The 12,908-nt window shown below is 44.1% G+C and overlaps 1 protein-coding gene and 1 non-coding gene across 2 annotated transcripts; one reads left to right on the forward strand and one right to left on the reverse strand.

Moving 5' to 3' along the window:
- The first annotated feature begins 3,715 nt into the window (after positions 1-3,715).
- Positions 3,716-3,822, forward strand: LOC147933395 (small nucleolar RNA R71). The gene has a single exon (XR_015576815.1). It is a non-coding gene; the product is annotated as a small nucleolar RNA R71 (small nucleolar RNA).
- Positions 3,823-10,606: 6,784 nt separating this feature from the next.
- On the reverse strand, positions 10,607-12,655 carry LOC109128027 (uncharacterized). The gene is made up of 5 exons (XM_087477434.1): positions 12,163-12,655; positions 11,659-11,999; positions 11,276-11,555; positions 11,044-11,171; positions 10,607-10,969 (listed from the first exon to the last, which is right to left on the reverse strand). Exons 1-5 carry the CDS (start codon positions 12,653-12,655, stop codon positions 10,607-10,609), a joined length of 1,605 nt encoding a protein of 534 aa, XP_087333560.1.
- Positions 12,656-12,908: the final 253 nt, after the last annotated feature.

A 12,908-nucleotide genomic window follows, 5' to 3' on the forward strand; every position in this document is an offset into this window, starting at 1 on the left:
TCGTCCTGCTCGATTGGGCACCCAAACAAACTCGGCCGAGTGCCTGTTCGAGTGGGAGGTCGAGTTGTGAGCCGTGTTGTCCCAATCAGCATCAGTTTCTCCTCAGGCATTGAATCATCAAATGGAATCTCCTCTTCTATCCTCATCCTGGACAAGTGATCAGCTACTCCATTCTCTATCCCCTTTTTATCAACTATTTCCATGTCAAACTCTTGGAGAAGCAAAATCCATCTCAACAACCTTGGTTTTGTATGCTTCTTTGAGTAGATGTGCCTCAAAGCAGCATGATTAGTGTACACAATTACCTTGGACCCTACTAAGTAGCTTCTGAATTATTCAAAGGCAAATACCACTGCTAGGAGCTCTTTCTCTGTTGTTGAATATCTTCCTTGAGTTTCATCCAAGGTTCTACTTGCATAATGAATCACATGCAGCCTCTTGTCTTTTTTCTGTCCTAGGACTGCTCCTACTGCAAAGTCTGAAGCATCATACATAATCTCAAATGGAAGATCCCAGTTAGGAGTTTGGACTATTGGAGCTGAAATCAAAGCAGCCTTGATCTCCTTGAAAGCCTTCAATCAATCTTCATCAAAGTTGAACTCAGTTTCCTTACAAAGCAACCTTGTCAATGGCCTAGCTATCTTTGAAAAATCCTTGATGAATCTTCTATAAAACCCAGCATGACCAAGAAAGCTTCTTATGTCCTTGACTATTTTTGGTGGTTGAAGTTGAACCATGACTTCAATCTTTGCCTTATCAACCTCAATCCCTTTCTCTGAAATCTTATGACCAAGAACTATCCCTTCTTCAACCATGAAGTGACACTTTTCCCAATTCAAGACTAGGTTTGTCTCCTCACATCTTTTTAAAACCCTGCACAAATTATCAAGACAAGAAAAAAATGAGTCTCCATAGACAGAGAAGTCATCCATAAATACTTCAACAACATCCTCAATGAGATCAGAGAAGATAGACATCATGCATCTTTGAAAAGTTGCTGGTGCATTACATAATCCAAATGACATCCTTCTATAGGCAAAAGTACCATATGGACATGTGAATGTTGTCTTCTCTTGATCATTAGGATGAATAGGAATTTGGAAAAATCCAGAATATCCATCCAAGAAACAGTAGTGAGTGTGATTAGCTAGTCTTTCCAACATTTGATCAATGAAAGGAAGAAAATGATCTTTCCTAGTAGCTGAATTAAGCTTTCTATAATCAATGCATATTCTATGTCCTGTAATGGTTCTAGTTGGAATTAATTCATCATGATCATTCTTTACTACAGTGATCCCTCCTTTTTTGGGACACAATGAACTGGTGAAACCCAAGTACTATCAGAGATAGGATAGATTACACCAGCATCAAGCAACTTAAGGATCTCTTTCTTAACTACTTCTTTTAGGTTGGGGTTTAACCTTCTTTGGGGTTCAATGCTGGAGTAAGATTCATTTTCAAGATGGATTCTATGCATGCAAAGACTAGGTGAAAGGCCTTGAATGTCATCCAAAGTATAACCAATGGCTTTCCTATACTTCCTTAGCTCAACAACTAGCCAATCAAGTTCTTTCTTACTCAATTTAGCATTTACTATCACAGGATAAGTAGAGTTCTCACCTAGAAAAACGTACCTTAGCCCAGATGGGAGAGGTTTGAGCTCTACCTTTGGTGCTTTCAGTTCAGACCAATCATCTGTGGGGGACTCGGCAGTGCACAAGGTCTAGTGGCTTTGGTGCTCGGTCGAGTGTATGCTCGAGTGGGTGGTCGAGCTGTCCATATTTGCTATTTGAACTTACCAGACTTCCTCTCTTTGTGCAGGTAATCCCTCAAAAACCTCTGGATGATCTGATTCTCTACAGGAGTCCAATATCTCCTCATAGGCCTTGGTTTCCTTATGAATGAATCCTTCCTCCCCACTTTTGGTTAAAAGGTGATCTTGTTCTGCTAGTTCTTCCATCAATTCTCCTGATAATTTTTCCATCTCTTCAGTCCAAAAGACTTGCCCTCCAATGGTTTCTTCATAGTCTCTACAATGTCAAATATCATTTTGAGGTCCTCTCCCAAGTTAAGATCAATCTTCCCTTGTCTCACATCAATTATTGCTCCTGCTGTAGCTAGGAAAGGTCTCCCTAATATCAAAGGGTCTTTTGGTTCTTCATACATTTCCAAGATTACAAAGTCTGTTGGGACTTCTACTGCTCCAACTCTAACTGGTAGATCCTCCAAAACACCATGTGGTAATCTTATTGATCTATCAGCCAAGATCAAGGATATATTGCATGGCTTATACCTTGTAAACCCTAGGCGCTTAGCAATTGATAGAGGCATTAGGCTTACTGAGGCTCCCAAATCACATAGGCATCTGTTGGAGGTTAAAGGGCCTATAGAGCAAGGTAGAGTAAAGGAACCAGGATCTCTTAGCTTTTGAGGATTCACTTGCTTTGTGATGATAGCACTGCACTCTTGGCTAAGAATCACCATCCCTTGAGCTTCTTTGATCCTTTCCATCACAACATCTTTCACAAATTTCTGGTAAGAAGGAATCATCACAAAGGCATCTATTAGAGGCATTCTAAGCTCAATCTCTCTAACTTGTTTGTCAAACAATGCCTTGTATTTTTCAACCATCTACTTCTTAAATATTCCTGGGAAAGGTAGTGGAGGCTTGAAAGGAGGAGGAATGAACCGAGCTTCTTTTTCCTTGGATGTAACTGGCTTGATTTTCTCCTGAGCAGCTGCTCGATCAGTCACTCGATCTGTCACTCGGTCGAGTGCGTGGTCGAGTGGTTGGTCGAGTTCAACACCGTTTTCATTTTGAGTCTCTTCTTGTTGAAAACCCTCCCCTTCTTGTTCATCACTGTCCTCAGTGTCTGGTAATGCTCCCTCTCTTGTTGGTAGAACCCTTCCACTGCGTAGATTGATAGCATGAGCAGATTCTATAGAGTGCATAATGGCCTTGCCTTTGTTGTTTGGGGCATTAGCTAGTTGATTCTCCATAGTCACAATCCTGGAAGTCAGTGTGTCAAACTTGGCATGGAGTTCACTGTAAACATCTGATATCCTCCTGTTCAACTCAGCAAATCTGTTTGCTGCCTCAATCTTTCCTTGTGTTTCCCCAATCAACAACTGTTGCATCATAGCTCTTAAGTCTTGTTCTTGGCCTTGGTTAGTCTGAAACCCTGCTGGGGGACACAACTGAGGCTGGAACACTTGATGTTGTTGTTTGGGGACATAGTTTTGTTGCTGTTGAGGCTGTTGAGGTGGATACACTTGGTCTTGTGGATTAGCTACATTGGTGCTTCTATAGGAGAGGTTGTTGTTCTTGAACCCTCCTTGGTTGTAGCCTTTGAATCCACCCTGGTTTTGCATAAAACAGAGCTCAGCAAATTCAGTCTCCCCTTCTTGAACTGGAACCTCTTCTTCACCAATGAAGAGAATGGACTTTTGTTGGCTAAGAAGGATCTTGTCAAGCTTCTCATTGACCATCTTCAAATCCCTCTTGTACTTGTCTTCTTGGTTAGTAGATGTGGACCTTATGGTTCTGTCATAGTCTTCATTATAATTCCCATCAGACTGAGCAAGGTTCTCAACTAATTCCCATCCTTCTTCCACATTCTTGTTGAGGAAGTTGCCATTAGAAGCTGTGTCAAGAAGCATCCTGATCTTGGGAAGCACTCCTCTATACAAAGTGCTAAGTAGGGACTCATTGCTGAAGCTATGGTGAGGACACTGAGTAGGAAATCCTTTGAACCTCTCCCAAGCTTCACAAAAGCTCTCATTGTTTCTTTGAGCAAACCCAGAAATTTCATTCCTCAATCTAGTAGTCCTTGCATTTGAGAAGAATTTTGCCAAGAAAACCTTCTTGCAAGCATCCTATGTGGTTATTGCTCCAGTAGGAAGAGTCTTCTCCCAAAGGTGAGCCTTGTCTCCAAGTGAGAATGGGAAGAGCCTCAACTTGAATCCATCTTCACTCACTCCATTAATCTTTGTAAGACCACAGATTCTATTAAACTCATCAAGGTGGTCTAGGGGATCCTCCATTGGCAACCCATGGAACTTGTTAGCTTGAATCATGGAGATCAATCCACTCTTGATCTCAAAGTTGTTGTTTGCTACTGTGGGAGGCACAATACCAGCTCTCTGGTTGTGTGTGTTGGGTGCATCTCCAGCACCAATGTTCCTTGGTCTTGGAACTGGATCTTGTTGCTCCATTATGATTGGAACTGCTTGCTGTTGTTGAACTACTCTTTTTCTCTGATTTCCCAAACCCTTTTGTAGCCTGTGGATGTTGTCAAGAGGCCTTTGAAGATTGTTTTTCCCCTTTGACCTTGTGTGCATCAACAGACTGAGGTACTGACTCGAACAGGTGCACGGTCGAGCGCAGGCTCGAGTGAGTGGTCGAGTCGACTGGGAACTGGTGTCTATTTAGATACGCTGTCTGACTCGATCAAGTGCTCGATCACTGCTCGGTCGAGTGGTGCTCGAGTGGATGGTCGAGTGGGTACCTGAAACTCAAGACAACCCAGCAACAGAAGATTCGAGTGCAGCAACTTCACAAGTGTATAAACGAACTTAATCTTAGACTAATATGGATCCTAAATGTCACAAAAACACACTCAAATGGGCAACAGCGCCAAATTGAAACTAGCTTTATTTGTGGGTGTGGATGATGAATGTATACAATGGTGATATATGAATGAATGGATGGTAAGGTGTTTCAATTCCCCTTATGCAGTTGCAGTATAAGAGGTGTCAATCCTATCTGAGTGTTTGTGAACAATCAAGATGTGCATATGAGACTAAGTCAAGCCAAATGTAAAGGATGTTTGTCACTAACAATCCTATGATGAAAATGCAAAGTGCAGAAAGTGAAACTACAAGAACTAAATGCTAAATGTAAATGGAACAGAATGATTATAGCAGTTATGAAGCTAGAACAGAAATAGAAACTATGGTAATGCAAGTATTGAACTAATGCAAGGCAAATAATGAACAGAAAGCTAAGTGAATGCAACAGAAATGCAGCTCAAATGAAATAGGGCAAACACAAATCATAAACCAAAGTTCTACGGATGAACTCGAGCAAGCACTCGATCGAGTGCAGGGTCAAGCTGGACAAATACGCAAAAACAGAGCAACACAAGAAAAACAGAGCAATACCAAAACAATCAAACAACGATCAAACAACAGGATTTAAGCTAGGAAATCAATAAACAAGGAAGGCCTTGAGGAGGGATTCATGGGCTGGACTAATGATTGAGGTTATCTATCCACTCTCATGGCAAGAAACAATCAAACCTATGCATCTCAATGAACATCAAAGTGATAAACCCAGAAAATACTGAAACTTGCATCACTAGAAAGATAAAACAGAGATCTACAATACTCAAGAAGGAATCAAACACGAATTCTTAATATCTTGAAAGTTATGAAACCAACAAAATCCAAGAATCTTATGTTTTCTCTCTTAAAAGAGTACAAGATCTAAGAAAAATAAAAGTGCAAAAGAAATAATTCCCAAAAGGGTAAAACCTAGGTTTCTGACTATTCTAAAAAGCTGGACTCTTTTGGTGGCTGCAGGTACAAGGCTTTATATAGGAGAGGAGGTAGAAGCCCTAAAAATACTAAAAGACAAAATAGTCAACGGCTCGGTCAACTCGACCCTGTGTTCGGTCGAGTTAGCTTCTCTCGTGCATCCTCCACTCGGTCGAATGCCTCTCTGCACACGGTCGAGTGTCTGGTCGAGTGGGACTCCGGACCTTGTTGTTTCAGCCTTAACTCTCTTGCTTTCCCTTCATGATTGCTTCACTTCTCCTCATCATTGCTTCCATGCTCCTTGAGCTCCAAAATCACCTGTTTATGCATGAAAAGATGCAAATGCAATGCAACTATGCTCTAATACAAGATTAGTCCTAAAGCTATGCAATAATGGTCAAAATGAATAACAAAAGATGCAAAAGATGTGAATATATTACGGGAAAACATGGTAAAATATATGAACATCAGTCGACGAAATGCTCGGAATCAGTTCGGAGGTCATCTCACATGAGTTGAATGTGGATCCGACGTTCAGGCCGGTGAAGCAGAAGCAAAGGAAACTCGGTCCTGAGCGAGCTGAAATCGTCAACAAAGAAGTAGATCGCTTACTTAATGCAGGTCAGATCCGCGAAGTAAAATACTCAGAGTGGCTCGCAAACACGGTGGTTGTAAAGAAGAAAAACGGAAAGTCACGAGTTTACGTTGACTTTACCGATCTGAACAAGGCATGCCCTAAGGACAGGTTTCCACTTCCGCACATCGACAGGCTAGTCGAGTCCACCTCGGGACACAAACTGATGTCCTTCATGGATGCTTTCTCTGGTTACGGTCAAATCGTCATGAACCCGGAGGACCAGGAAAAGACTGCATTCATTACGGAACGCAGGACTTACTGTTACAAAGTGATGCCATTCGGATTGAAAAACGCCAGAGCAACCTACCAGCGTCTTGTGAATCGGATGTTCGAGCATCAGCTCGGAAAGACCATGGAGGTCTACATTGACGATATGATGGTTAAGTCCATGGAAGCCAGCTCGCACCTTACGAATTTGAAAGTTTGTTTTGACATTCTAAACCAGTTCAGAATGAAGCTGAATCTTACAAAATGCACTTTCGCAGTCCCATCAGGAGAATTCTTAGGTTACATCGTCACAGAACAAGGAATCAAAGCGAACCCGAGGCAAATCAACGCCTTCTTATCCCTGAGTTCTCCAAGGACGTTACAAGAAGTGCAGCGTCTTAACGGACGGATCACGGCTCTCAATCGTTTCATCTCCCGATCAATGGACAAGTGCCTCCCATTCTACCAGCTATTGAAAAAGGGAGGGAAATATTTTGCGTGGGATGTGAAGTGCGCAGAAGCATTCGCTCAGCTGAAAGCATACCTATCTCAACCACCGGTCTTGGCTGAAAGCATACCTATCTCAACCACCGCTCTTCCTCTATGTAGCTGTCTCGGACAGCGCAGTAAGTGGAGTTTTGGTTCGCGAAGAAAGGGGGGAACAGAGGCAAATTTTCTATGTCAGTAAGTCATTTACAGGGGCAGAATCCAGGTATCCCATGATGGAAAAGTTGGCTCTAGCAGTAGTGACTTCGGCAAGAAAACTATGGCCCTACTTCCAGTCTCACTCGATTGTAATCCTGACAACACAACCGCTTCGGACAGTGCTACACAATCCGAGTCAATCCGGTAGATTAGCCAAGTGGTCTGTTGAGCTTAGTGAATACGACATCGAGTTCCAAATCCCATGGACCTTACACGTGGACGGTGCGTCCTCTATGACAGGTGCAGGAATTGGGATTCGCCTCGTTTCCCCCACTGGTGAAGTAATCGAGCAATCATTTCGCATGGCCTTCAGTGCGTCGAATAATGAAGCCAAATAGGAGTCTTTTCTGGCTGGATTATGTCTCGCAGTGGGAATTGGCGTACAAAAGCTCCGGGCTTTTTGTGATTCGCAGTTGGTCACTAACCAGTTCCTGGGGGAATATGAGACTAAAGATGGGCGCATGGAAGCCTACTTAGCAGCAGCTCAGGAGTTGGTCAAAATCACTAAGATCCCACGAGGTGAAAACTCCGCCGTAGATGCTTTAGCAGCGTTAGCTTCGACTTCGCAGCCCGCAACTACCAGAATTATCCTAGTAGAGGTCATCGAATTTTTAAGTATACGTTTAGAAAGTTCACGTGTGGTAACTCGGGCAATGAAGAAAAAAGCCACTAAAGAGGTAGCCCAAAAGGCAACTTCCAACCTCCAACCACGTGTGAACTCGGCTCCGGTCGAACCAACTCCGGAAATTATTGACATGTCTGTGATCGAACAAGATTGCATCCAAGCTTCGGAAGTACCCAGTCCACCGACCATCGGCCAGACTGTTCTCCCGCACCAACCTCCGAGCAATACAAACACCAAAGATTAGGGGGAAGGAGACTGGTGGAGCCCAATCTGGGCTTACTTGGAAAAGAAGGAACTCCCAGTTGACAAATGGGCAGCTAGGAAACTCAAAATTGTCAGTGCACAATATTGCATTTATAACGGAGCTCTCCTACGCCAAAGTATAGCCGGTCCATTTCTGGCATGTGTTGCTAGAGAAGAACCCGCGACATTAATGCGAGCTGTCCATATCGGCCCCAAAATAAATCACTCCGGAGGTCATACCCTGGCCTTCAAAATCAAAAGACTAAGGTATTTTTGGCCTACTATGGTCGCCGATTGTGAAGAATATTCCCGAACCTGTAAACAATGTCAAAAGCACGCTCCATCAATCTATCAACCTACCGAGCTCTTGTCCTCTGTGTCCGCACCTTATCCTTTCATGAGATGGTCCATGGATATCATTGGTCCCTTGCATCGGGGTCCCGGGGGAGTTCAGTACATACTGGCTCTTACTGACTATTTCTCTAAATGGGTAGAAGCAGCAGCGTATGCAAAAGTAACAAGCGAGGAAGTGGAACAGTTCGTGTTAAAAAGCATAATTTACCGGTACGATGTTCCACACGAGATCGTCACCGATAATGGTCCGCAATTCATCTCCTTGCAGTTTGACGGTTTCTTCGTGAAGTGGAGAATACGACTCAGTAAGTCGACTCCTCGTTATCCTCAAGGTAATGGCCAAGCCGAAGCAATGAACAAAGTTATATTGTCTAATTTAAAGAAACGGCTCGATTCTCGCAAAGGACGTTGGCCAGACGAGCTACAAGGCGTGCTTTGGGCTATCCGAAAAAAATCATGCCGAGCTACTAGCAAGACCCCCTTTTCTTTGGTCTACGGAGTCGACGCTGTAGTCCCAGCTGACATTGAAGTACCTGGAATTCGTACCACGCTGAATCCACTTCGGGCTACGGAGAATGAGGAATTTCTTCAGGACACCCTCGATATCATAAATGAGCATCGGGATCAAACTTCAGTACGGATGCAGAATTACCAAAATATCGTTGTCCGCTATTATAACTCCAAGATCCGAAGCAGGTATTCTGCAATCGGCGATCTAGTCCTTCGGAAGGTCCATGAAAACACCAATGAGAATAACGCAGGGAAACTGGGAATCAATTGGGAAGGTCCATACAAAATCACCTGCGAAGTTCGAATGGTGTTTATCGGCTGGAAGATTCAACGGGAAACCCGTGCCGAGGTCTTGGAATTCTTTACACCTTAAATGTTTCTATGTTTAGTTTAAATTTAACTTTGTATCGAACTACGATTGGCTTGATCCCGAAGAGGGTACGTAGGCAGCCCATTTCTAGGTCCAGCTACCTTTTAAAATAAAGTCCAAAAGTTTAAACTAAGCATTTGTGAACTTTGTTTTATGTTTAAAACTGAAGTCTCACTTCGTATCTCTAAAACCGAAGTCTCACTTCGTACCTGTAAAACCGAAGTCTCACTTCGTACCTTTTAATATGAAGTCCAAAAGTTTAAACTAAGCATTTGTGAGCTTTGTTTTATGTTTAATACCTTCGTATCTTTAAAACCGAAGTCTCACTTCGTACCATTAAAACCAAAGTCTCACTTCGTACCTTTAAAACCGAAGTCTCACTTCGTATCTTTACAACTGAAGATTCACTTCAAGCCGACGAGCCGAAGTCTCACTTCGTAAATCTAAACCAAAACCAAACCTTGTGCTAAAATTTTGGTCAATAGTAACTTCGCAAATCCGACTCGGAGCTTGACTAACTATAAACCAAAGTCTTACTTCGTATTAACTTTAACATCAAAGATGATTTTGTATCGACTTTCAGTCAAGGCTCACTACGCACATCGCCAAATTGTATGATTCTTTGTCGGAAGTTATTTTGCTAAAAGTTTACTTGGTGGGTTACTACACTGCGTGAACCATAGCGAACAGTTTTTAATTTTGCGACTATCAAAAAAGTCATCCTTTCTAAATGAGTACGGAGCATGCAATATATGGCAAAAAGGTTCATCTGATAAAGCAAGTAATGTTATGGGAGGATCACAAAGACCAAAAACTCCCAAACCGAGTTTTTTAAAAAAGCAAAACAACAAAAAGAGGGGCCACGTGGGCCCAAAACAACCCCAAAAAGAAGGAATTCACGAGGTAGAAGGGAGATCAGGGCCCGAACTGTGATCCACAACGCTCACGGTCAACTCCTCAGGAACGTTAAGAAAAAGCTCAGACAGCGACACCTCGGGCGCATCAGCCATGGGAGTGTTAGCTCTAATCACCTCCAGTTCCTGGTTCGAGATCTGCCCAATGTTAGTCCCAGATTCATCGATTACGATGCTCAGTGGGGGCTCGCTGCACAACAATTCAAGGGGGGGGGGGGGGGGGAGTCTGCCAAGAGGCTGGAGAAGGCAGAAATATCAAAGTCACGGAGGGTTACCTTCACGACATCGCCGTCGGCCTTTTCCTCGTCAGCTAGGATAGATTCGAGTTCGGCTTCGAGGTCTGCAATCTCACCTTTCGAGATTTCTTCGATCAGCATCTGGTTTGCCTTAATCTCAGCAGTCCTGACCAAATCTGGGGTTAGATGCTCCCTCTCCTCGAAGTGAGCTCTCACATCCTCAATCAAGGAGCGAAGGGACCGCCTCATCGATTGGCGCTCTTCTCTTCAGCTGTGACTGGCCTCCAAGAGTTGGTTGCGGAGTTTGACCACATGAAGCTTGTTCTTAGCAGCCTTCTCGCTCTCCGCGGCCTCATAGTAAAGGTCACCGGCTTTCTTCAACTTCCCCCTAAGATCCTCGTTGGCGATCCCGAGGTCGAGTACTTGAAGCTCAGCTTTCTTCACCCGGGATCGAATCTGCTCGGCCTTCTCCTTAGTTTTGGCATTTATTGCCTCTAGTCCGGTGAACTCCTCCACCTGGATCTCTAGCTCGGCCACCTTGTCTTTTAGCTTTGTCATTTCGGAGACTGAAGGTGAGGCAAAAAGTTGATTTTCATACGAGGCAATAGAGTTGTTGAACTCAATCATCATCTACAGAAATGGGAAGTTAATACAGCCCACAAGCTACTATCATCTAAACAAGAGAAGGAGAGCAAAAATTTTACCTCGCCAACCCTATCCGTAAATCGGAAGAAGTTTCTGCGGTTAACCTCGGACATGTCCGCAAAAGGCAGAACACGAACCCCAGGCCGAACGAAACTCCTCATTAAGTCCGCTGGAGAGGGAGGAGGAGCTGCATTAAGTGAAACAGGTTAATTTACTGTTTTGCCGTGTAAAAACATAATCAATGAATTTTACCGTGTAAAATTTTTTTAAAAAAAATAACGAAACGCTTACCTCGGGAAGAGTAACGCTGTTCCTTTGGGGGAAGCTTACTGGAGGGACCTCCGGACTCCTTAGCCTGAAGAGGATCCCCGAATTTCTTCTCGGAGGGAGGTACTCCATCCCTCGAACCAGATCTGCTTCGCCCGTCTCCAGAGGAGCTAGTTCGGGCTCGAACCTTCTCACGGGAAGAGGAAGAAGTTTCAGGTTCTTTCCTCTTCTTCGATAGCTCCGTCTGCTGCGAGCCACCAGCAGCTCGACCGCACTCAGAAACCGGGGGCAGGGACACCGCTTTCTCTGGGTTCGTCAGTTGAATCCGAGATAACAATTAAAGTGGGTTATGTAGGTTCCGAGGTCGGTTCAGTGCTGGGCTCCCGAGCAGGAGTTGCAGTAGTCACCGAGGCTGAGGGAGGAGCTTCAGTTGACTTAGAAGCGCAAGAGTCAGGGCTTTTCGCCGGGATGTGAGCTTTGCCCTTTGCCAGGGAGTTGGACATCAACCTCTTTGCCTCTTTCTTGGTATTCTCCAGGTCTCTCCTGAAAGCTTTCTCTTCTCTGTAAGCCATGGAAGAGGTATCAAAAAAGCGAGGTTCGGTAGACAAAATGTAGGAACAGCTCCTAAGTCGAGCTCCGGACTCTCTGATTCGTTCGCACGAGAACGAATCCCAAGCGATCTGACCTTCACAAAGCCAGGAAAAGTATTCGACAAAGGTAGGGGAGAGCTGACCACGCTCGAAGTGAACTAAAAAAAACAAATAACAGAATGGTTAGAGATGGAAGAAAGAGGAAAGAAATTCTAATACCGTACAGGGTACTCTACGCTACCAATTTTCGAGGCCCACTTTGACACGAACAAATTCACATGATGCCCGAAGGTGAGTTCGTTCAGAGGAAAAAAGAAAAACAATTTCCGCCATTTTCGTCTTTTTCGGGGAGGTCGTCAAAGACCTTAAGACCAGAAAGAGGGCTCACATATAAAGTGCCCTTGGTTCGCCCCGTCTTCACGGTGTAGATGTGGAGGAAATCCGCAAGGGATAACTTATAGCCATGCTCCTCCGCCAGAGTCTGAAGATAGAGAACAGTCCGAACAAAATTCGGACACATTCGGGGGAGAGCAAAACCAAGCTCGGACATCATCTGAATGATGAGTTCCGGGAGCGGGAAAGAAAGTCCACACGCAGAAAAAAACTTGACAAATGCACAGCAGTAGCCGGGGGGAGGATTCTCCAGCGACTCGCTGGCACTCGGGATCAGAATTTTGACCTCCAACGCGATACCACATGACCCCCTAATCTCCGTAATATCGTCCTCCGAGAGGATAGACGGGGGATGAGGGCCATAGATTCCGGGGATGAGCAGTTTCCCGGCTCTGCTTGGGGTAGATTTGGGAGGCGACATAATCTCCGATTAAGAAACAAAGAAAATGAACAGCTTCTTCCGGCGGACAACGAGAGCAAAAGAGGAAGAAGAAGCAAAATACAGGAAACAATTCTGAAAAACAAAATGTTGAAAAAATTGATAAATGAACTACCTTTATACACCGGGTCGAGAGAAAGCAATGATTACCTAGGGAAGCGAAAAGTCTCGGTTTGCTTCACTCTCTCTCTTATAGCATGTTAAACTGTGCTAAGCCGCGTAGTGGGTCCCAGTG

This window comes from Camelina sativa, chromosome 12, assembly GCF_030686135.1.
Source record: "Camelina sativa cultivar CO46 ecotype springtype chromosome 12, ASM3068613v1".
NCBI lineage: Eukaryota > Viridiplantae > Streptophyta > Magnoliopsida > Brassicales > Brassicaceae > Camelina > Camelina sativa.